Source organism: Lethenteron reissneri, chromosome 26 (genome assembly GCF_015708825.2).
Source record: "Lethenteron reissneri isolate LAM-NWPU_2019-01 chromosome 26, ASM1570882v1, whole genome shotgun sequence".
Lineage (NCBI taxonomy): Eukaryota > Metazoa > Chordata > Hyperoartia > Petromyzontiformes > Petromyzontidae > Lethenteron > Lethenteron reissneri.
Window position 1 is genome coordinate 19541936 of NC_083804.1, and position 24433 is coordinate 19566368.

The 24433-nt window shown below is 53.3% G+C and overlaps 1 protein-coding gene across 2 annotated transcripts; it reads left to right on the forward strand.

The window, feature by feature from the left end:
- Positions 1–3760: 3760 nt before the first annotated feature.
- On the forward strand, positions 3761–24226 carry HPX (hemopexin). 2 transcript variants are annotated; one of them, XM_061560431.1, is made up of 13 exons: positions 3761–3885; positions 11839–11936; positions 13951–13979; positions 14344–14471; positions 14837–15017; positions 16132–16218; positions 17006–17151; positions 18457–18610; positions 20277–20483; positions 20950–21069; positions 21894–22024; positions 22696–22849; positions 23317–24226. In XM_061560431.1, the coding sequence occupies exons 2-13, from the start codon at positions 11869–11871 to the stop codon at positions 23604–23606; spliced, it is 1695 nt and encodes a 564-aa protein (XP_061416415.1). In that variant the 5' UTR covers positions 3761–3885; positions 11839–11868; the 3' UTR covers positions 23607–24226. The 2 variants fall into 2 exon arrangements, with proteins under 2 accessions (XP_061416415.1, XP_061416416.1); XM_061560432.1 differs by having other exon boundaries at positions 20953–21069; positions 23317–24225.
- The last annotated feature ends 207 nt before the right edge of the window (positions 24227–24433 follow it).

Sequence of the window (24433 nt, forward strand, 5' to 3'; positions counted from 1 at the left end):
GTGTAGTGTGTGTACCTGGTGTAGTGTGTGTACCTGGTGTAGTGTGTGCGCCTGGTGTAGTGTGTGCACCTGGTGTAGTGTATACCTGGTGTAGTGTGTGCACCTGGTGTAGTGTGCGTACCTGGTGTTGTGTGTGCACCTGGTGTAGTGTGCGTGCCTGGTGTTGTGTGTGCACCTGGTGTAGTGTGTGTACCTGGTGTAGTGTGTGTACCTGGTGTAGTGTGTGTGCCTGGTGTTGTGTGTGTACCTGGTGTTGTGTGTAAACTTCAGCACTGGGGAGACAGTGTCGTGCCCGGCCTTCATAGGTGCTCGCTAACAGCGAGGAGCGAACAAAAGTGCTGACAGCACTTTTTCCAACAGTCTGTCAAAAGGCTATACGGGCATCTTTGTCTTGTGTGTGTTTGTGTGTGTGGTGTGTTTGTGTGTGAGAGGGAGAGAACGGATGTTTATCTTTCGGATTCTGGATTTCTCTTTTCACCAGCGAGTGTGAGGTTGTCTGTGAGTGAAAACAGCGAATGTCGTGTACGCTCCCACACACACACACGCACCCACACATACCCACCCACCCACACACTCCCACACATACCCACCCACCCACAACAATCCACCCACACATACAAAGACAAAGATCCCCCGTATAGCCTTAACATTATTTTGGGGCAAGTACTGTTACGAGCATCTATAAAGTCCGGAACAGCACACGAGGGGGTGGGTGACCAACACCAGGCCCGGCCGCCTTTGTCTCCCCAGTGGCGATTATTACACACCGCACTCGGTACTAATTTGAGGCTGAGTCGACCTAGGGGAGGCCCATGACCGGCTCAGATAATCGTCACTGGTGTTGGCCCCACACATACCCACCCACCCACACGCTCCCACACAAACCCACCCACCCACACACTCCCACACATACCCACCCACACACTCGCACACAAATCCACTCGCTCACACACTCCCACACATACCCACCCACCCACACACTCGCACACATACCCACCAACACGCATCTCGTCTCTAATCGCGACGCTCATAGCTACCGTGGTCTCGCTCTAATCGCGTTAGACTGTTAAGATCCCACTGTCTCTCTCTCTCTTCTTTATCCCTCTCATTCCCCTTCTTTGCCTCTCGTCTCTCTCCTCCTTCTCTCCCATCTCCTCTGTCTCATCCCACCTCTCCATCACCCTCTCCTCTAACTCAGTTGAGTCACCGCGGAAAATCCGTCCAGCTGCTCTGTTTATTCCTCTTATCGACGATATCAAAATGCCACCAAATATTAGCTCTCGATTTTCTCTGTTTTTCCAACTCTCTTCCACTCTCTCCCTCCATCTCTGGTTAGTTTCCTCCCTCTTAGCTCCTCCATCTCTGGCGATGTTTCACCCTGTTCCTGTTCTATGTCTGCACTGTGTTGAACTTCTTTCGCACAGTACGTGGCCAGCCGTGTGAATCGGTGGTGCGGGGGAAGGACAATAAACTAAAACACATGATGCAGTTCTAAATAAATGAGTTTTCAATCTAGATTTCGAGGTGTATAGCTCCAGTGGCTTCCTAATATCGGAAGCAGGAGCGTTCCAGACGGCCACAACGGCGCTTCTAAAAGCGCAATACAGTGACCGTTTTTGTTCGATGGTGAGCCAAAAGCCGCTACGAGGATGACCGGAGTTCACGTGACGGTTCATGCTCCGAGACGAGAGAATAGAGAGATCGACGATTCTCTACCAAGGTCACTCGTCCAAATTAGACCTCATCCTGGTCTCTTTGGTTCATCCCATCTGGTTAAATAAAATAAACTTGAAACCTTTCTTTAAACCCATGCAAGAGCACAACTTGAGTCGAGAATTATCTATTTCCTGCGAGCCCGTTCTCTCCCGTTCCCTCTATCAAAATGATCCCCTCTTCCCACTCCCCCCTACCCCCTTCTCTGCTCTCTCCTCTCATCCCGGATCCGGCCCCGTCGGGGGAGGGTGGGGTGGGGTCGCCAAAGTCAAACAACACAAGAGAGGAGAGAGAGAGCCCCGCTGAGTCGGTTACCACGGGACGAGGGTTCGCACCCCGTCACAGGCACGCGCGCGCGCCGCACAGTGGCGGCGTCGGCAGCCGCGTGACCAATCTCATCCCAGCCGCGCGGCCACGCGGGGGGGGCCAGATTCATCTCCAGAATTGGGTTTTTTTTTCGGGGTCTCGTTTGTGTTGTGAAATGTTCTTGCGTGGAAATATATATATAGTGTGCACTTAGTGTGCATGACGTGTCACACGTCACTGCCCTAATCCACTGCTGGATGATGAGCACCATCCATCCCACCACCACGCCGTCAGGGGTCGTTATTTGACCATACTTCACCACGTTGGTCACTGCGGGTTTGGTGAGGGTGGGGAGCACGTGACGTCGTGTGCGCACAGAAGTTTAGTGCAGCGATTGAATTCGCTGCACCGCCCCCTGCTGTTCCCGCCACGTAGACCCACAGCAGCCGATAGCAACCCGCCCTTGCATGGCCGTCACACCCATCATCATCAACATCAGCGTTCAATCTCTCTCGAGACATCGTCACACATCGATCTACCCACTGCTGGATGATGGACTCTCCAAGCCGTTGCCATACCTCACAACCGATTAGCATGCGTGTGTAGTGTAATAGCGCCACCTGGTGGCCAAACAGCGCACACGCGGGTGAGGGTGTGCACGGTGTGCTGGCAGAGAGGGGATCCAGGGTAAGCGTCACGGAGGACCCCGTCTGGAGGCCCCTGGAACCTGCTAGCGGGTTCGATAAGGGAGGCACGGTCAGGGCGGAGCCAGGCCGCGCTGGGGAGCATAAAAGGAGCCGGGAGCGAGGAGCTCCAGGCTGCCGGTTCTGGGAATGGACTCGTCTCGTCGCCATCGTCGCCGCTAGATATTGCGCTACTTAGCATAGTAGATGGCTGGTCAGCGGCGTCAGTGTTAGACAGCTGGTGTTGTGTACAGGCTACTGTGGAGAGTGTGTGAATGAGACCGTGAAAGTTGCCTCCTAGACACTGTCTCTGAATCGTGGACACTACACTCGTATCAATATGTACAAAGATGTCCATATAGTCTTAAACAGACTGTTGGAAGTTCTGTTAACGAGCACCTATGGAGGCCTGCACGGCACGAAATGGGGTAGGTGGCCAACACCACGCCCGGCCGCCTTTGTCTCCCCAGTACTGATGTTATCCCATTGCACCAGATACTCATTTGAGGCTGAGTCGACCTAAGGGAGGCCCGAGAACGGTTAAAATATTCGCCACAGTTATCGGTCGTGAGCGGGAATCTAAATCAGGTTCGTAACACAGTGCGCTAACCACAGCGACACCGCTCCCCACAATATGTACAAAAACAATGACCCCCCGCCCCGCCCCCCCCACCGGCTAAACCTCAGCAGACGCTTCGTGAAAGTCCTGCTAACGAGTAGCAATGAAGGTATGCACGGCACACGAGGGAGTAGGAGGGGGGGGGGCAGCATCACGCCCGGTCAAGAATCAGAAATAAAACACATACACGCCCACACACACACAGACAAATAGCTAAACTTCCAGAGAATGAGACAGCTAAGGCAATATTTGCGCGAGATTGTCCAGGACACACAAAACACGCGCAACCCGGGCCACGTGCCCGCACGCACACGTGCGCTGACGCGCGGCGCTCGCTTTGAGATGGCAGTGGGAAATCCCACATCACGTGCAATTTTCCCGTAAACGCCTCTCAATGTCCACCCCACCCCTCTCTCCCCCGACCAAGGCCATCCTCCGGCTGCTGTGATGTTGACTTTGGAAGGAGTTGACGCCAACCGAGTGCGTTAAATAGCGGCGGCGACGCCCGGCGCAAGAGAGGAGAGAGACAGAGAGAGAGAAGCAGCCAGCGGCACGCGTTCTCTGGTGAGAGGGCCCCTTGCTGATACGAGAACCTTCGTGATTCGCGGATTAAAGTGAACTAAAACTAAACTCTTTTAATGTCTCCAAGTGAGACCCACTGAGCTCTGTAGCTGTTTTTCAGAAGCAACATGGTCATCACCAATTATACAGTTCGACGAAGTGGCTTGTCATGTGGAAACGTATAGCAGCCAAACACTCTAAACGCGTGTTTCTAAATGTGGAGGGGAGGGGGGGGGTAAAAATCTACGCGACCACGGGGAGAGCATGCAAACTCGAATTGTACGGGCGTCAGGCCTCGGGATCGAACCTACGACCTCTTGCATACCAGGCGAGGCAGTTAACATCTCGCTTCTGGCCCGTGGACATCGATCTGGAATTCTAGCAGCTTTGGTGCGGCAGGGCGGGCCTGCTATGCCGATGAGACGCTGTCGGTCGTAATAGGTCTGGAGTTTGATATTTGTACTCTTAGGTTTTTCGGTAAAGTCACGTAGGTAAATTTTTTTTAATAAAAGTAAAATAAAAATCACGACGTTTCGGAGGCAACACAAGCTTCCGTCTTCAGGTGGAACCGTCACAGCACGCTTGTCACAGCACGCTTGTATCAAGTACAGCAAGCAGGCTGTGACGGTTCCACCTGAAGACGGAAGCTTGTGTAATGCGGTTGTAAACGGCCCTTCTGAGGTGCCGTCAGGGGGGGAGGAGTTAGGTCACGTGGGGGGAGAGGGGTTGAGTATAGAAGGAGGGGAACCGGAAGAGCAGGGGGAGTGACTGGGAGCCAGGAACAGAGGAAGGCCACGTAGGGCGAAGCGGGGTGTGGCGAGATCGCCACGAACACGGGGGAAGCGAGGATCGGCACCGTTGGCCAGCGGTGACCGACCCGAAGCAGCAAGGAGGCTGCAGTCAGCAGCGGGGCTGCACAGAAAGAGTGGGCAGCGGGTCTGCATACAGTGACAGCCAGAGGGTCTGCACATAGGGGTAGCAGCGAGTCTGCAGGGAGAAGGTTACAGTAGATGAAGCAGAGAGTCAGAGGGGTGAGGAAGCTATAATAGCAGTGAATAGCCGGGGGCTACAAATACAGGAGTTATAACAGAGTGCCGTGTGGGTAAAGACGTGAACCTGAATAAAGACACGAAGACAGAAAGAAGTGTTCGAGTCCTTTTATTACACTGGAGTCAGAAGTGAAACGGCATGGCGAAACAACTGAGGAAGAAGAATATCCCATCTCCGGCGTCGGCTTCATCATCGGACGACGACGATCTTCCTCCTGAGGTCGGCTTCACTTCGGCGGAGGGAGAGATCCGTGAGGGCCCGGGTGTGGAGGAGGTTGCCGCTGCGCCCGACCCATCTGCGTTGAAGGACGAAGATTTAAGATGGACCCGGATGGCGGAGCAACTGGCGACCCTAAAAACCGTCATCACGGAGTTGTGTGACCTTGTCACGCCAAGGGCGGCGTTGGAAGGTGATGGTGGTGATTGGCAGGAGCCCGGGTCGTCTTCGATGGCGCCGCCATCGACCACGCGGCGTGAAGACGCCATCTTGGGCGTGGCGCACCACGGAAGGCGGGAAGCCGCCATCTTGGGGCCGCCACGAAGATCGTCCGCCATCTTGGCGACACCGCGTTGCGACGCCTTGCTGAACTTGCTGCCGGAAGAGTCGGTGACGGACGGAAGCAGGCCAAGGAGCCGCAGTCGTCACCTTACAACTGTTAAGGAGTTCTCCATCGGGTGCGATTGGAGTGCGTTCGCTTGTCGATTTTTGGCGGCGGTACGAACGGCAAGGTGGACGGACGCCGAGGCGCTGGAGGTGCTTCCGACTCTCCTTGACGATGAGTCTGTTCGTTTTTTTCGCTCTATAAAAGCTGCGAAGAAGAAAACATTGCGTGGAGTGTTCGACGAAATGGCGGACGCGTACGAGCCACCGGATGACGCCCATCGCCGCTTCGTGCAGCGGCAACGCGCACCGGAGGAGTCGCCTGTAGCGTACAGGGGCGCCGTGCTGGAACTCGCGATGGCCGCTTACCCGGAGACGGAGCCTGACCTGCTGGAACCTCTCATCTTGGGGAAGATGTTGGAGTTATCCCGGGATCTGGGCATTCCTATGCCGGCTTGCGGTCACGAGAAACTCACGTCCCGGACCGCGGCTAAGTGTTTGGACGCCCAGTTCAATCTCCGCCGCTGGAAACAAGTCACGGCGTGGACGGGCGGTCCTGTCGTCGATGGGGGGGCCGTAGGGTGGGACCCTGCAAAGGCCGTGTACGTGCCGGATGCGACCGGCCCAAAGGAGCTGTCGGCCGCCTCCACTCCGTGGCCGGCTCGAAGCGAGCCGGGGCCGCGGGCTCCGCCGCCGGCGCGGCCACGTCGGGACGGGGTGCCTGCTGCGCGCCGACCCGACGTCGACTGTTTCCGCTGCGGCCGTCGGGGCCATTATGCCAGGGACTGCTGGGCCCGGGTTCCGGGGCCGCCCCAGCAGGAGGCCTCGATCGCGGACGTCCCAAAGAAAGACCCTCCGGCACAGGCAAGTCGGTGCGCACCAGACACCCGGCAAGGCCTGACACCTCACTCATCGCCGTTGTTGTGCGACGCGGATGTTCTAAAATATGGGAGGCCAGTATCTGCGCCTTGTCGCTCGATAACGCAGTGGCGTAAGTTGGCTCGGCGGGTTGTCGCGGCCGCTACAGGTTCGTCCACTGTACCGGGGTCGATCCAAGGGGTGGACGTGCGTATTTTGGTGGATTCCGGGGCGTCCGCGACCATTATTTCGGATGTCATATTCCATCTTTTGAACATCCCACCGGGGGCCGTGAGGCCGGCTTACGCTTCCTGCATCGCTGCGAACGGGGGTAGTATGGGCATCGTGGGACAGGTGGACGCTAATATTTCTATCGGGGGGGTCTCGGCCTCGGGCGTTGTGTTAATTTCGAGGTCCCTGGCGGTTCCTTGCTTGTTGGGCACGGATTTTTTGGCTAAGATGCCCATTTTAATTAGAATCAATGAAAATTGCATTGAACTGCCAGGGGGCCGCAAATTGGCGTTTTTACAGTCCACCTGGGGGCGACCGGCTCCGGTTGCCCAGGTGCAGGCGTTATCGGAAGTTTCAGTTGATATTCCACCTGGCTCGCAGATGCTCATTCCCCTACGATACCGGAAGCCGGTTCCGGGTCGGCAGAGTGCTTGTGGAATTTTGCTGTCGCCGTCCGCCGCTGTTACGGGCGGATTGGCACTGGTGGGGGCGCAAACCATTGTCCGTCCGGATCAGCGCCCGTTTTTGCAGGTGTTAAATGCGACTTCTGAAAGCGTGTGTGTGCCGGCTGGTACCGTTGTGGCACACGCCACTACGGCGTTTACGGCTCAGAGTGACATTCCGGACGGGGGGCTGGTGGGTGGTGTTTCACACGACGGAGGGGTGGACGATCGTTGGATCGCCGAATTATGTGCGGAAAATTCGGCCCTTTCCGCTGAGCAGCGTTGTGCGATTCATAAATTATTAGCGAGCTATTCCGATGTGTTTAGCTCGGACGATTTGGACTTGGGACGCACCTCGCTGCTCTCTCATCACATCGAAACGGGGGACGCGGCCCCTATCCGCTTGAACTCGCGTCGGATGTGTCCGGCTGAGCGTGAGCACGTTCGAGGGGCAGTGGAAGACATGTTGAAAGCGGATATTATATCTCCGTCTAATAGCCCGTGGGGTGCGCCTGTCGTGTTGGTTAAAAAGAAAGATGGTAAATTACGATTTTGTGTGGATTTTCGGAAGTTAAATAAAGTGTCGGTGGCAGATGCGTATCCCCTGCCGCGTATGGACGATTCTCTCGACGCCTTGTCAGGGGCTAAGTTTTTTTCAACGCTAGATCTCTCTTCGGGCTTCTGGCAGCTTCCCCTTGACGAGCCCTCGCGGGAAAAGACAGCGTTCCGTACGCCGCAGGGGTTGTTCCAATTTAACTGTCTGCCGATGGGGTTGAATGCAGCCCCTGCCACCCTTCAGAGATTGATGGAGTTGGTATTGACGGGGTTGCAGTGGGAGACATGTCTCATTTATTTAGATGATATTATTGTCTTCAGCCGCACATTTGATGAGCATTTATTGCGGTTGGAGGCCGTTTTTGCCAGAATGCGTTCTGCTAATTTGAAATTCAAGCCTAAGAAATGTCATCTACTGCAACGTTCCGTTCGATACTTGGGACATATTGTTAGTGCGGACGGGGTGGCCACGGATCCAGAGAAAACTGCGTGTGTCCGGGATTGGGCAACCCCCGCCACGGTGGGTGATGTGCGTCGGTTTTTGGGGTTCGCCTCATATTACCGGAGGTTTGTTCCGAATTTCGCTACTATCGCCAGGCCTTTGCATCTCCTTACTGGGAAGGGGCACAAATTTGTGTGGGGACCGCCGGAGGAGGCGGCGTTTCGGAGCCTGCGCGACCTACTGGCTACTGCGCCGACGTTGGATTATCCGGATTTTGAACATCCCTTCATTCTGGATACTGATGCGAGTGGCACCGGGATTGGGGCGGTGTTGTCCCAGTCAAAAGGTGGTGTTGAGCGTGTGGTGGCGTACGGGAGTCGGGTTTTGTCTCCCGCGGAAACTCGTTACTGCGTCACTCGCAGGGAACTTTTGGCTATTGTGTATTTTCTCCGCCAATTTCGACCGTATCTGTACGGTCGGTCGTTTATTGTCCGAACGGACCATGCGGCCTTGCAGTACGCTCTTAAGATGGACCAGCCATCCGGACAATTGGCGAGATGGCTGGACACGTTGCAAGAATTCTCCCTCCAAATTCACCATCGGAAGGGTGTGCGTCACGCTAACGCGGACGCACTGTCCAGGTTGCCGCAACAATCCCCTTGTGCGTGTGCGTCGGGGACGCATAGGTGTGGACCGGCTCAGCCCCCCCCTCAACCTGTCGCGCGGGCAGTGGATGTTCTCGAACCTCCGCTTACACCGGGACCGGTTGAAGGGGGACCGGCTGACGGGATTTTGCGTCTTCCAAGGTCTGTGTGGATTCGGGAGCAAATGTTGGACGATTCTTTGGTGTCGTTACGGAAACGAACGGAGAAGGCGGGTAAGGAAGTCGGTGCGGGTGGTAATTCGGAAACTGCTCTCCGAGATGGGTTACTGATGTGGAGGGAAGGGATACAGGAACACTGGCGTCTCGTTGTGCCTGCGTCATTGCGCTATGAGCTGATTAGATCCTTGCACTGTGACACACTTTTACACCTGGGGGTGCAGAAAACCCTATTGACGCTGCAACGAGACTATTATTGGCACGGCATGACGACGGATGTCGTCGGTCACGTTCGCGCGTGTCCCGATTGTGCCCGCCGTAAGCCGCCTAAACATCCATATGTTCCGCCGATACAATCGATTAAAGTATCTCGGGTTAATGAGTTGGTGGCGTTAGATATTTTGGGACCCTTTCCGCCATCAGCTAAAGGGAATAAGTATTTACTGGTGGGGGTGGAGTACCTCTCTCGCTGGCCGATGGCCTGGCCTTTGCCTGACCAGTCAGCGGCGTCTATCACGGACGCCTTTCTATTTGGGTATGTAATAGACAAAGGGGCTCCGGAGAGGCTCCTTACGGATCAGGGACGTAACTTTTCGTCTAAATTGTTGGGGGAGGTGTGTGCGGCTCTTGGAACTAAAAAGATACGGACGTCCCCCTACCACCCGCAAACGGATGGTATGGTGGAACGGTTGAATCGGACTCTGTCCGCCATGCTGTGCCATACAGTCGGGGAAAACCAATCTGATTGGGATTTGCATATCCCTGGGGTGCTTTCGGCGTATCGCATGACGCCGCACGCGGCTACTGGATACTCGCCGTTTTTCCTTATGTACGGCCGTGAGAACGTGCCGCCGATTCATGACCAGTTGGGAACCGGTGCGAGGGGGCCTGTTAAGCCTCTTCCTGAGTATATTAAGGACAACGTTCGGCGTGTCGCTGAGGCGAGGGAAAATGCCCGCATGGCTACTGCCAAGGCTCAGGCCAGGAATGAGCGGTGTGCCCGACGTTCAAAGGGGGAGTGTCCCTGGAAAAAGGGGGACCTGGCCTGGCTTCATTGCCCACAGGTGCGGCCAGGTACATCTCCTAAATTACATCGACCTTGGCAGGGTCCGGTCCGCCTCATTGAGGTTCCCAACCCACAGTCGGCGCGTGTTCAGGTTGGTGCACGGCGTTGGTTCGTGCACACGTCCCGGTTGAAGCCATACATTGCCCCACGGCCGGATGCGTCATCTCCCCAAGTTGCCTTGCCGGGGTCTGTTGCTGCCGACTCGCCCTTGCCTGTGTCTGCTGACCTTGCGAGAGCGCCTGTCGTACCCTTCACAGACAAGCCGGCCGTGACAGCGCAGGGAGGAGGACCTTCCGCTTGTGGGACGCCAACCGGAGCCGCAGAACCCACGGGACCTGCAGCTCTTCCTATCCCTCCGCGGACGCGAGTACGGGATGTTTCTGGACGCGAGCGGGACAGTGGCGGGCCTCCAATGGCGACGGAAGAACTTGCGCCCGTCGCCCCTAAAACCCTTCCACGTTCCCGCTCGGCGGGTGGGCCGCCGACCGTCCGGGACGGCCCGGCTACCCGTACTCGCTCGAAATCCCTCACGTTTCGTTAGATTGTGTTGTGTTGTGTTATTGTTATAATGTTCTTCAATGCTTCATGTCTTTTTGCGTGTTGGCCCTTTACACCCGCATTGCTTTTCAGGTTGCAATTCAGCCGAGGTCGGCTGGATTTTCTTTAGGGGGGAGGGTGATGTAATGCGGTTGTAAACGGCCCTTCTGAGGTGCCGTCAGGGGGGGAGGAGTTAGGTCACGTGGGGGGAGAGGGGTTGAGTATAGAAGGAGGGGAACCGGAAGAGCAGGGGGAGTGACTGGGAGCCAGGAACAGAGGAAGGCCACGTAGGGCGAAGCGGGGTGTGGCGAGATCGCCACGAACACGGGGGAAGCGAGGATCGGCACCGTTGGCCAGCGGTGACCGACCCGAAGCAGCAAGGAGGCTGCAGTCAGCAGCGGGGCTGCACAGAAAGAGTGGGCAGCGGGTCTGCATACAGTGACAGCCAGAGGGTCTGCACATAGGGGTAGCAGCGAGTCTGCAGGGAGAAGGTTACAGTAGATGAAGCAGAGAGTCAGAGGGGTGAGGAAGCTATAATAGCAGTGAATAGCCGGGGGCTACAAATACAGGAGTTATAACAGAGTGCCGTGTGGGTAAAGACGTGAACCTGAATAAAGACACGAAGACAGAAAGAAGTGTTCGAGTCCTTTTATTACACTTGTGTTGCCTCCGAAACGTCGTGATTTTTATTTTACTTTGAGAATTTTTTTTTTATTTACCTACGTGACTTTGCCGAAAAACCTAACAGCATGAATCTTTGCAGTCACGAAAGCTTCAAATCTAGAATTTGATGTTTGTGTTGAGACAATGATGCTGATAGGATGCGTAAAAACCAAGTGCATTGTTGTTTCACGCGAGAGAGGTGTATTGTCTGAGTGGTTTCTTATTTCGTGATTGTTTTGTACAATTATATTATTGCGCTCACGACACAATGATGTTCTCGATGTAAAACGTATTTAATAACGCGCGTAGCGTGAATCAGTTACGATGTATGCACATTGCAACTTTAAGCCGATGTGTCAATGCACACACACACACACGTTTAACATTTGCATTGCAATCGCCTGAAGTACGTCTTAAAGGAAACCACGTGATTGTCGGGGTTTTTAAGATGTGCGAGATCGCAGCTCACCGTGATCTGCGCGCGACCCACCAGCCCTGCCTCTAAAATCTCGGGATTGCAAAGGCGTGCGTATCATTGCTGTTGCGTTATTTGCGTTGCTAACAGCTTGTACTCGTCCTGACCCTAGAAATGTGGGAGCTCCGTCACAGATTCTGAACCGCTTGTTGCCGTTGGGGCACCACCATTGTGCGATGTGCTGACCGTGGTCATCGTCTCCCCTCCTCCTGACAGGGTCTGCACGGCCGCGGTGACAGGCTCGCAATGGCCACCTCTTACCACGTGCTGCTGATGAGCGCATGCCTGGCACTGGGGGCGCACGGCTTTACGAGGTAATCGAATGGACACATACCACTGCGTAACAAACACATGTTTTTGTTCCTGGGTACTAAGTGTTATTTCCTAATTGCTTATGCCTCAAAAGTACAGAAATGTACCTATTTTCAATGAGAAACGTGTGCGTTTGTGTCATTCCTTCACAGAAATTCCTGGTCGCAAAAGCAAAGTTTGCGGGGAATAATATCCATTTTCTACACTTTTTAGGCATACGCAATTAAAAAAATAACACTTAGTACCCAGGAACAAATTTCGTGTTACATCGCGTGATCAAAATGAGAATGTCATCGTCACTCTTATCATCGTCGCTGTTGCGACACGTGGCTGGCAGCTGGGCATGAGCTTGCCGGAAGGGTTTTGGACGCCGACACCGACAAACCGCTGCTGCTGTCCCCGTGAGAGACGCGATCGACGCGGTTGTCCCTCGGGATGACCCAGCCGTACGCGTCCTCCCTGCACGTGCGCGCTGGGGACTTGCGGAGCAGCAGCCTCGCGGGAGTGGTCTTAGTGAAAGAAGGACGTGGAAAAAGTGTCTTACTGTTAAGCTCGTAGACTGCAAATGCCTGTAGCGTTTTACCCGAGCTGATGTACAACTGCTGTACTCCGCAGAGGCGAATGCCCGTAGCTGCTGTAGCCGAATCCACCGGTTAACGAGAGAACAAGAAGCGATTGCATAAGATCGCCGCCCATGCAGGGGACCGGCTCTGTGCTCCTGCCGTGGTGGCGAGATGTTAACTGCCTCGCCCGGTATACAGGAGGTCGTGGGTTCGTGGCTTCGATCCCGACCCTGACGCCTGTGTATTGTGAGTTTGCGTGTCTCTCTCTCTCTGCGTGGTTGTGTGGACTTTTCTCCGGGTCCTCTGGATGTTTACTCCACATTTAGAAACATGCGTTTAGAGTTTTTTGGCCTCTACAACATTTTTCACGTGATAAGCCACTTCGTTGAGCCATCAAAAGGGTCGGCAATTAATTTTTTTATTTTACAATTCGGTAAAATCTCGATTTTTTTTTTCATGAGCCGCAATGCACGTGAATCCGAGACGGTCCTTGATGAACAGCGTCACGAAGAGATCCTCAAAGAACAGCAAGCGACACCCTGAGCTGTTATTGGTGGCCAGGTCGCTTCTGAGAAAGAGCTGCATAGCTCAGTGGGTGCTTACCTGGTAAAACATGTTTTTGAAATATTTTTTCATAGTTGTTTTTAGTTTATATTCTTAGGTTTTTTCGGTAAAGTCACGTAGGTAAAACATCAAAATTAATAAAAATACGTGACTTTACCGAAAAAAACCTAAGAATATGAATCCTTGCAGTCACGAAAGCTTCAAATCTAGAATGTTTTTAGTTTACCCAACGCTGTGAAGCCAATTCGTCACTAGTACAGCACTAGTGTGTAGTGTGGTGTATAGTAGTGTATAGTGTAGTGGACTAGTACAGCACTAACCGGTGTGTTGGAGAGCCAAGCCACAACATTTACCATCTGAGTACGACGTTTCGCCAGTAATGACAACCAGCTTCATCAGGCGAGAGCCCTGATGTACAACTTGCGCTTGGCAGTCACTACACTCCAATGCCCCCCTCGCCAACTCCTCCTGGACCCCCCCCCCCCATCTCCTAGCTTGTCCCCACCCATGGCGATTCTGCGTCTCACAAATTCGCAAATGCATGTCCCCGCTGAGCCCCACTCTTGTTGTTAGTGTTGTAATCTATTCGTTTGTGTTGAGAAGAAGGGCCATTGCCCGAAACGTCGCCGATTTCTTTTTTTAAGGGCACAGTGTTCATTCTAGATTTGACCACAGTGTTGTTGACCAGTGTGTTGAGATTTCATTCATTAATTCGTAAGTGCGGCGCAGTGCCCAGAGCGCTTGGCTTGCAGTCTGCTGGGCCGTGCAGAGTTCAAATCTCGGTCAGGGCCGAACTTTTGCCCATTCATCGGAAACTACAAAAAAATTAAGTTGCACAGAGATAACGAACATTTGTTTTAACAGTCATTGTCATTTTATATCATTACAGCAGGAGATTGATGACAGAAGTTGGTTCAGGTAAGAAGCCACGTTGATGCATGTGTGATTTTGTGTAGATACAGGATGTCTTCTTTGTGACCAACTTTGAGTTCATCTAGACCGAATGTCTCTTTATAAAGGCAGACCCGGGAGATTAACGTGTATGTGTGTAGACTGTACGGCAGCCAATAATATAACAATGTTGCCTACCAAAAAGGGCCTCACAGTGCGGAGAGTTTGAGTCGTCTCCTGAAATTCCACTTCTAATGAGTGGCTCCATGTGGAGAGAAAACCACAATACCCAGAGAAACCCCGACACACGCAGGTGTGGCAGATGTATGCCTCCTGTCAGTGGAGCCATGTCGACACCGTAGTCACGCCACGTGGGGTTGTCCCTGTGCAGGGTTCACGGTGCGCATGTACGTGGATGGAGACCGGAGTGAGCGCGTGCACGGCGAGGGGGTGAAGGTCATGTGCTCCGTGACGGGCCCAACGAGCGCCGACCTCGTGTGGCATCACCCAGACAGCGTGGTGCGGCGAGCTGTCACGCCGTGACGCACACGATCATGAAATATATCATGACGGGCATCCCTCACACACACCCAACTACCCCCCTAAATCCCACTCGACCACCCAGCCATCCATCAACACGAACACCCACCCACCCATGCACTCACCTACCCACTCATTCACCTGCTAAACTACCCTATCACACACCCACCCACCAAAAATCCACTGATCTAACTACTCACCTGAGCTATACCCTCTTCACACATCCACCTTGAGGCATTCACGTTCACCAATACACACCAATCATCAGAATCACACACCCACCCACCCGCCCATTCGTCTGCCTCACCTGCGTCGCCCGCCGCCGTTCTGCGCTCTGTTGGCAGACGGGGCGAGTGACCATAGGTGCCAGGAAGGAGCAGGAGGTGGAGGAGGAAGGCGTCGTCAAGAGCAAGGTGCAGGAGGTCCTGCAGGTGGGGAAGCTGAGCCTTGGAGATGGAGGAGCCTACGGGTGCCACATCCTGGACCACAATGACCTCAAGGGCAACGTCGATATCGTCGTGAGAGGTTTATTCAATAATTTTACATCTCCCCCCCACCACCCCCCCCCCCCCACCAAATGCTACACATATCGTGCTGTCAGTATCGTGCCACGAGATTAAAGACACGTTCAGAGATCTCACCGAGGAGCGCATGACCACATGCACCCGAGAATGGCCCGCAGAAGTTGATATCTCTGAATTGCTTGTGAAATCCTTTAAATTGCCAAGCTGGAATGTTTGTCACGTTAAGCACGAGCAATGTGTTGTTTTGTGCAGCCATTGGTGACCAGGCTGAGCCCATCAACTCACTCGACTTGAGATGCTGGTTTAGTCGCAGGGGCCATGGCCCTGAGTCAGCACCGCTGAGGTTCTGGGATTTAACGCGGAGGGTCAAGACACAAAATTGTGTCGGTATTGATGATGGTGGTGGTCGTGGTGATGGTGGTGATGATGATGGTAGTGGTGATGGTGTTGATGGTGGTGATGATGGTCGTGGTGATAACGGTGACGGTGTTGTTGGTGTTGATGATGGTGGTGATGATGGTGGTGATGGTGGTCGTGGTGATAATGGTGATGGTGTTGATGGTGTTGTTGGTGTTGATGATGGTGGTGATGATGGTGGTCGTGGTCATAATGTGTGGTGTTGATGATTGTGATAATGATGATGGTAGTGGTGATGGTGTTGATGATGGTGGTGATGATGGTGGTGATGATGGTGGTGATGGTGGTCGTGGTGATAATGGTGATGGTGTTGATGGTGTTGTTGGTGTTGATGATGGTGGTGATGATGGTGGTCGTGGTGATAATGTGGGGTGTTGATGATGGTGATAATGATGATGGTAGTGGTGATGGTGTTGATGATGGTGGTCGTGGTGATAGTGATAATGGTGATGATAATAATGGTGATGATGATGATGGTAGTGGTGATGGTGTTGATGATGGTGGTGATGATGGTGGTCGTGGTGATGGTGTTGATGATGGTGATGATGATGGTAGTGGTGATGGTGTTGATGATGGTGGTTATGATGATGATGATGGTGGTGGTGATGTGTGTAATAGTGATGGTGGTGATGGTGGCGTTGTTGTTGATTATGGTGATGGTAATGGTGGTGATGATGATGGTAACCATTATATTCCAGAGCACATCGACATCCCAGACCGATGTGAGGAGGGAAATCTAGATGCTGTTGCCAGCTCCTTAGATGGGATCACGTACATCTTCAAAGGTGAGGCAACGCAAACAAAGATACTTGCTCGCCCCCTGCCTAAGATGAACACTTGAGGACAAATTTCATCTTCTCGTGGTTACTACCGTCCGGTGCGTGTAGGTGTCAAGGTACGATGGGCAATGATCTAAACTGAGGGAAATGTGCAAGTGGGTAAGAGCACAGTGAGATTCATCACCATCAGGTCTTGCGGGGGACAAAAACGAGAGTTTTAAGGATATCATTTTTTGGTAGTATTATACGAGGCGGTCCCAACCTGTTCTATAAGCTTTACCCTCCCTCTCCCGGTCACCTTTGATCTCACTGGGATTTTTCAACGAATGAACGCTATATTGCATTGTTGACCTTCAACCTCCAGAAGTTGTGTTTTTCCGCCACCACTGCTGTTGAAATGTACCCAGAGAAACCCGCACGTGCAGTGAGGTGCAAGAGTCCGTTGCTGAACTACTATCTGCCAGGTCAGCTTGCAGCCCAAACCTACAACACCTGCCATTCCCAGCAATCTCCCATCCGAGTATTAAACCAGGCTCAAATATCGCATAGCTGCGAAGATCTGGCAAGATATGATGCGTTCAGGGTGAGTAGGTGGTAGGCGTGATGATGTGCAAAAACAATAATGATAAGGCAACGTTGACGACGATGATGGTCATGTTGACGATGTTGATAATAACATGATCATCACACTGAGATTTCATGATGACCACGACGATGCTGATGCTGAGGGCCATTACAGCGATCGTCAAGAAGAGGGAGACGTTGTTAACGACGACATCTTCTCATCCCCCAGGCCCCGTCTACTGGAAGAACTTCGGGCCCAACGCTTCCATGGGGTTCATCGATTCGGACTGGAAAATCCCGAACGGCTCGATTAGCGCGGCCTTCAGGCGGCACTCGAAGGGCAACGAGCATCACTACAAGACCTACATCTTCAAGGTGCCGCTCGTTTGCCACGTGTGCACACGCGTGTCCACGAGGCTAATCGGTGGGCTCTGCACGTTTGATAGAATTGCAGAATACCAATGGATCTGACAAAATATCTCAATGCGAGACCCTCCTGAAACCAACGTTTTGAGACTCCATGTCATGTGTGTGATGGTTTTTACTTGGGTTCTAATATTTCCTCCCACATGAATCCAAACACTCGTTAATTGGAATGGCCAACATCCCAGTGATGGATCCTCTTGGTAAATAATCTTGAGACTCAGGGAGGCTTGCTCGAATTAAAAGGACTATATTATTATTATACCGCATCGAGTAACGCATCACGAAACAGCGGCACTTCACCTTCCGCCATCGCGCGCCTTGGTCTCGTCACTGTGCAGCGCTCTTCCTCTCGGCCGTGTTCACCCCCATGTCTCAATTTGGATGTTCAATGCACGTACCTTGGTCTCGGCCTACCCGTGTCTCCATGTACCCGTGTCCCCATGTACCCGTGTTTCCATGCACTCGTGTCTCCATGTACCTTGGTCTCGGCCTACCCGTGTCTCCATGTACCCGTGTCCCCATGTACCCGTGTTTCCATGCACTCGTGTCTCCATGTACCTTGGTCTCGGCCTACCCGTGTCTCCATGTACCCGTGTCCCCATGTACCCGTGTTTCCATGCACTCGTGTCTCCATGTACCTTGGTCTCGGCCTACCCGTGTCTCCATGTACCCGTGTCCCCATGTACCCGTGTTTCCATGCACTCGTGTCTCCATGTACCTTGGTCTCGGCCTACCCGTGTCTCCATGTACCCGTGTCCCCATGTACCCGTGTTTCCATGCACTCGTGTCTCCATGTACCTTGGTCTCGGCCTACCCGTGTCTCCATGTACCCGTGTCCCCATGTACCCGTGTTTCCATGCACTCGTGTCTCCATGTACCTTGGTCTCGGCCTACCCGTGTCTCCATGTACCCGTGTCCCCATGTACCCGTGTTTCCATGCACTCGTGTCTCCATGTACCTTGGTCTCGGCCTACCCGTGTCTCCATGTACCCGTGTCCCCATGTACCCGTGTTTCCATGCACTCGTGTCTCCATGTACCTTGGTCTCGGCCTACCCGTGTCTCCATGTACCCGTGTCCCCATGTACCCGTGTTTCCATGCACTCGTGTCTCCATGTACCTTGGTCTCGGCCTACCCGTGTCTCCATGTACCTGTGTCTTCATGTACCCGTGTCTCCATGCACCCGTGTCTCTGCGTACCTGTGTATGAATGCGCATGTCCCCCCTCGACCGTCGTGTGTGCTCGTGTGTGCCAGGGCGGTGAAGTATGGCGCTACGTTGGGACGACACTGGAGCCCGGCTTCCCAATGGCCATCTCGGCCGCGTTCCCAGGGGCTCCGGCCTCGCCTGACGCCGTGGTCGAGTGTCCCGCCGAGGACTGCCGCTCCGACTCCGTGCTCTTCTTTAAAGGCACGGCCCAACGACAGAAAACAACAATTCTAGATTTGAAGCTTTCGTGACTGCGAGGATTCATACTCTTAGGTTTTTTCGGTAAAGTCACGTAGGTATAAAATAAAATTAAATTAATGAAAGTAAAATAAAATATCACGACGTTTCGGAGGCAACACAAGCTTCCGTCTTCAGGTGGAACCGTCACAGCATGCTTGCTGTATCAAGTAAAGCAATCGTGCTGTGACGGTTCCACCTGAAGACGGAAGAACCAAGAAGACGGAAGCTTCTGTTGCCTCCGAAACGTCGTGATTTTTTATTTTACTTTCATTAATTTTAATTTTATTTTTTACTTACGAAACTTTACCGAAAAAACCTAAGAGTAAGAAAACAACAACCCAACCCTGAACAGCACGAAGAGGGAGCAGGGGGTCTCTTGCCCCCCATTTGGCAGACTGTTCATGCGAACAATTGACTGTAGGCCCCCACATCATCGCCGTGCACAGTTGAGTCAAGTGAGACAATCGTCGTTTAGCGGCAGATTTTCCGTGAGTTGTGTTAACGTGCACGGTTTCGTGTTCAGTAGCATCCCTGGTGCGGCAAACTTGTCACACGCTACCAATCACTTACGTTAAAAACAGGGTCGCGGGTCCTTCAAACTGCCAACGACTCTTCTGCTGCCGTCGATGAGCCTCGGGACGAGGCGAGGCAGAGAGGTCATCACAGATCAATGCAGTGGACTCAAAAGTGGTTCAAGCAGATTGATGAATGCTGGTTGGTTGCATGAACACGTGCATGGATTTCCGTAAACACGTGGATCCATTGCCGTAAACACACGCCTATCAATGAAGGTCAGCGGTAGAAACCGAGCGTGCCGTTTTATGCAATGCAAACGGAATGATGCATTGGGCCCTAAATTATTTCAGTAGACAGGGCCTAGAGGATTAAAAGATGTTATCAATAACATCTCCCTCTGCATGATCATCGCTGTAATCACCGTCAGCATCGTCGTGATCAGCATTGAATCTTAGTCATTGTCATGATCATGTTTTTATAAACAGTGTCAACATCATAATTGGTTTTTTACCCTTCTATCTGGCAACAAAACTGACACCTTTTTACAAGGAGTCATGTTTGCATAGACCGCAATACCTGCAGTCAAAATACAAACAAAAGACATAACTCTGATAAAGTGCACTGTCCTTGAAGTTGATTGGTCCACACCCGAGACACGGCAGCTACAGGTGCGGCCCAGCTCAGATCTGGCCCAACATGGGTTGGACCAGATCTGGTCCAACCCATGTGAGACTAGGCTCTAAGGAAAACTGTCTCGGGTGTGGACCAATCAACTTCAAGGACAGTGCACTTTATCAGAGTTATGTTCTTTTGTTTGTATTATGACTGCTGGTATTGCGGTCTATACAAACATGACTCCTTGTAAAAAGGTGTCAGTTTTGTTGCCAGATAGAAGGGTAAAAAAACAATTATCATATTTTTACTGGCAAATGAGGTTCCCATAGTGTCAACATCGTCGTCAGAATCAATGTTTCCTTTTAACATCATCATCATCAGTGCTCATCAACATCATGGCCGTTTTGTGTAATGCAAGCCAGACTCTCCCCGGTGTCTCGAGACAGCGCGCGGGGGCCAAATGGAGGAAGTCGAACTCGTCGTGTCGCCCGCTCAGGTGGCGAGGTGCTCGCATGCGACCTCTTCACGGGCGCGTGCAAGCGGCGCTCCTTCCCAGCCCTCCCCGCCTGCTCCGCAGTCACTCGCTGGCTCGGCCGCTACTACTGCTTCCACGGACACGAGTTCTACCGCTTTGAGCCCATCACGGGCCTCGTGCCGCCCGGCTACCCTCGCGACGCCAGAGTCTACTTCCACCACTGCCCGGGTACGAATGAGGTGGATGGCTTCGCGCGTCTGTCGATCCGCCACTAATGGGCAAGGGGCCTCCCCGTGCCGTGCGGGTCGTGCCCTCTGCTAATCTGAGCTGGGCCGCACCTGTAGCTGCCGTGTCAAATGAGCATCGTGATGCCACCACGATTTATATTTGCCACCTTTTTTCCGCACTGTTTTCCCAACAACTAAAATAACTACTATGAAGCTCATAGGGGTTTTTACCCACCCTAATAATTCTCGATTTGCATCTCCCACACGTCACCCGGGCATCTGCGAGTCACAGCTCTCTCATAACCTCCCACTGATTGGCATGTCGCAGTCCGTGCCCTTGCCGTGCACCACCTGCCATGAAACTCATGACATCTCCACCATACGATGAGGCTATTGTGTGTGTCGTGTGGGTTTGTGCCACCACTCCTGCTCCCCGGATGGTGGTGCTGGGTGTCACGGGCACCCAGCAGACCACGTGCACAAGAAGGGGAGCAGCCGCGACCCGTGCCACGACACCAACGGATGCAGCGGTCGCAGCCTGGATGCCCTCTCCGTGGGCCCCGACGGGAGGAGCTTCGCCTTCCGAGGTCCACACCACTCCTGCTCCTCCTCCTCCTCCTCACACCTCCTCTTTCTCACGCCTCTTAATCAGGTCCCGAGCCTAGTCCCTGCCATGAGGCCAGACAGAGCTGCAACACGGCCTGCTGACGGAGACAAAGGACATACTATATTCAGTTGAACACGTCGGCTTTCGCGACCAATATCATCCATAATAGAGGTTTTTTTGGGGTTAGATCGCGTAAATATATAAATGTGTCGTTAAAACCCGCCACCACCCGACACAGCCAACTAGTAAGGGTTGTCACGTTAACAGAACGTGGCCAATCCGTCACTAGTAGAGCACTAATGTATAGTGTAGTATACTAGTACAGCACACCGGTGTGTTGGAGAGCCAAGCCAGGTTGTAAATGTTGTCGCTTGGCTCTCCAACACACCGGTTAGTGCTGTACTAGTGACCAATTGGCACGTTCTGTTTACGTGACAACCCTTACTAGTTGGCTGCGTCTGTTGGCGGCGGGTTTTAACAACACATTTATATATTTACACGAACTAACCCAAAAAATATATATTATGGACAACCGGGCGACCCGAGTTCGATTCCCGCCCACGGCCAACATCGGTCACGAATATCTGAACCGGTCCTAGGCCTCCCCTAGGTCGACTCACCCTCAAATGAGTATCTGGTGGACTGTGTAACCATCGCCACTACGGAGATAAAGGTGGCCGGGCGTGGTGCTGGCCACCTTCCCACTCGTGTGCCGTGGTGACCTTTATCGGTGCTCGCTAACAGCACTTGCCCCAACAGCCTGACGAGGCTATACGGGGGATCTTTGTCTTCATGCCTGTGCAGGAGCGTGGTTCTGGAGGCTGGACACCAGGCGGGATGGAATGCATCCATTCCGGATCACAGACTCCTGGCCCGGAACTCCTCTCAACCCGGACTCGGCCTTCGAGTGGAACTCAAACATGGTGTTCACCAAGGTGTGACGTCAACAACAATAACAACAACTCACACCAACGCATTTGTGTGTACATGCGTCTGCGGGGAGTGGCAGCGTATTGGCACAGTGTGCTACGAGCCCAACAACAATAATGGTGACGAATTCCTAAACTGGTCCTGGGCCTCACCTAGGCTCGACTTAGCCTTTCAAAAGTCGGTGTGGTGTGTAAACATCAGCACTGTGGAGACAAAGGCGGCTCATCTTGGTGCTGGCCACCCTCTGGTGTGCTGTGCCGATCTTCAACGGTGCTCGCCAACTGCTCTTGCCCCCAACAGTCTGTGAAATCTATGAGGGGGTCTTTGTCTTTGTTGTGTGTCTGTGTGTCTGTGTCTGTGTGTCACACACACGGTGGTGTAGCGGTTAGCGCTACGCTGCGCTATGAACCCGGCGACACGAGTTCGATTCCCGCTCACGGCCAACACCAGTGACGTTTATCTGAACCGTTCCCGGGTCTCCCCTAGGTCGACTCAGCCTCAAATGAGTACCTGGTGCAGTGCGTAAACATCGCCACTAGGGAGACAAAGGCGGTCGGGCGTGGTGCTGGCCACCCATCCCCTCGTGTGCCGTTCCGGCCTTCATTGGTGCTCGCTAACAGCACTTGCCCCTACAGTCTGTTAAGGCTATATGGGGGATCTTTGTCTTTGTCCCCAGGGCGACCTCGTGTGGATATTTAAGGGCGAGGGTTCCTTCGTGCTGCTCTCCGGGTTCCCAAAGCCAATCTCCACCGAGTTCCCTGGGCTCCCTGCATCCTGGGACTCAGCATTCATCTGCAGCGCTCACCCCAACATCCTGACCGTAACCAAGGGTGAGTTGCACACCCCTCTCTCCACACCCCTCTCTCCACACCCCTCTCTTCACACCCCTCTCTCCACACCCCTCTCTCCACACCCCTCTGTCCACACCCCTCTGTCCACACCCCTCTCTCCACACTCCTCTGTCCACACCCCTCTCTCCACACCCCTCTCTCCACACCCCTCTCTCCACACCCCTCTCTCCACACCCCTCTGTCCACACCTCTCTCTCCACACTCCTCTGTCCACACCCCTCTCTCCACACCCCTCTCTCCACACCCCTCTCTCCACACTCCTCTGTCCACACCCCTCTCTCCACACCCCTCTCTCCACACCCCTCTCTCCACACCCCTCTCTCCACACCCCTACTCTCCACACCCCTACTCTCCAACTCACCAGGTGAATCATCATCCCTCAGATAATTCCACCTTGTAACTTTGTCACGCCACTGAAGAGCATCCCCGCTGCGCGCTGCCTGTAGGTGGAGACGTGTGGATGTACGAGCTGACCTCACGCACGGTCGCCTGCCGGGGCACGGTGCCAGGCCTGCTGGGAGGCAACTCGGTGAACGCGGCGTGGTGCTCGCACGCCTCTGTGTCGCTCGCGCTCGGGGACGAGCTCGTCGCGCTCACGCACAGCGGGGCGCGTCCAGCCGAGCCTCACTGCGGCCTCGCTTTGGCCCCTGGCGCAGGAACGGGCTCCGTGGCCAAGGAGCTATTCCACTGCCCTGCGGACGCGGCAAGGTGCCCGAGCCCCGTGGGCACAGCGTGATGTAGCGATGTGAACCTTATGGCGGGACCCCCCCCCCCCCCCCGGGGGTCGCGAATAAACGGAAGTCAAAATCGTAATTGATTCATTTAATTTTGGCGACTCCGTCCCACCGCCACCCACCAGAAATCAATCCTCTCGTTCTTCACCAAGCACCCGTCGTTGCCAACATTTGATTAGCGCATCGTGTAGAGCTCGTCGAGAGGAACAGATTGCCGTATCGTTCGCCTTCAACGGACATAAAATGATTTGGTCAGAGACAATCACGTCATCCACCAAAGAGTCATCATCAATTACCAGCGGCACTCCCAGCAACATAGTAACTACCACCAGTATTACATCATCTTCAACGACACCAGCAGCAGTATCTGCATCACAATCCCTCAGCAGCAACAGAATGGGCATCATCACTGTGATGATCTCCGTGCACATCACCACTACCATCACTTGAATTTTATGGCCACTGAATGGAGTTTTTCTGCAGAGAATACAAGGATTCGATGGCAGTATAGGGTAAAGGATTCTAGATTTGAAGCTTTCGTGACTGCAAGGATTCATATTCTTAGGTTTTTTCGGTAAATCACGTAGGTAATTTTTTTAAATAAAAGTAAAATAAAAATAAAATAAAAATCACGACGTTTCGGAGGCAACACAAGCTTCCGTCTTCAGGTGGAACCATCACAGCACGATAGCTGTATCAAGTGACAGCTGTATCAAGTGATACAGCTATCGTGCTGTGACGGTTCCACCTGAAGACGGAAGCTTGTGTTGCCTCCGAAACGTTGTGATTTTTATTTTATTTTTATTTTACTTTAATTAATTACTTTATT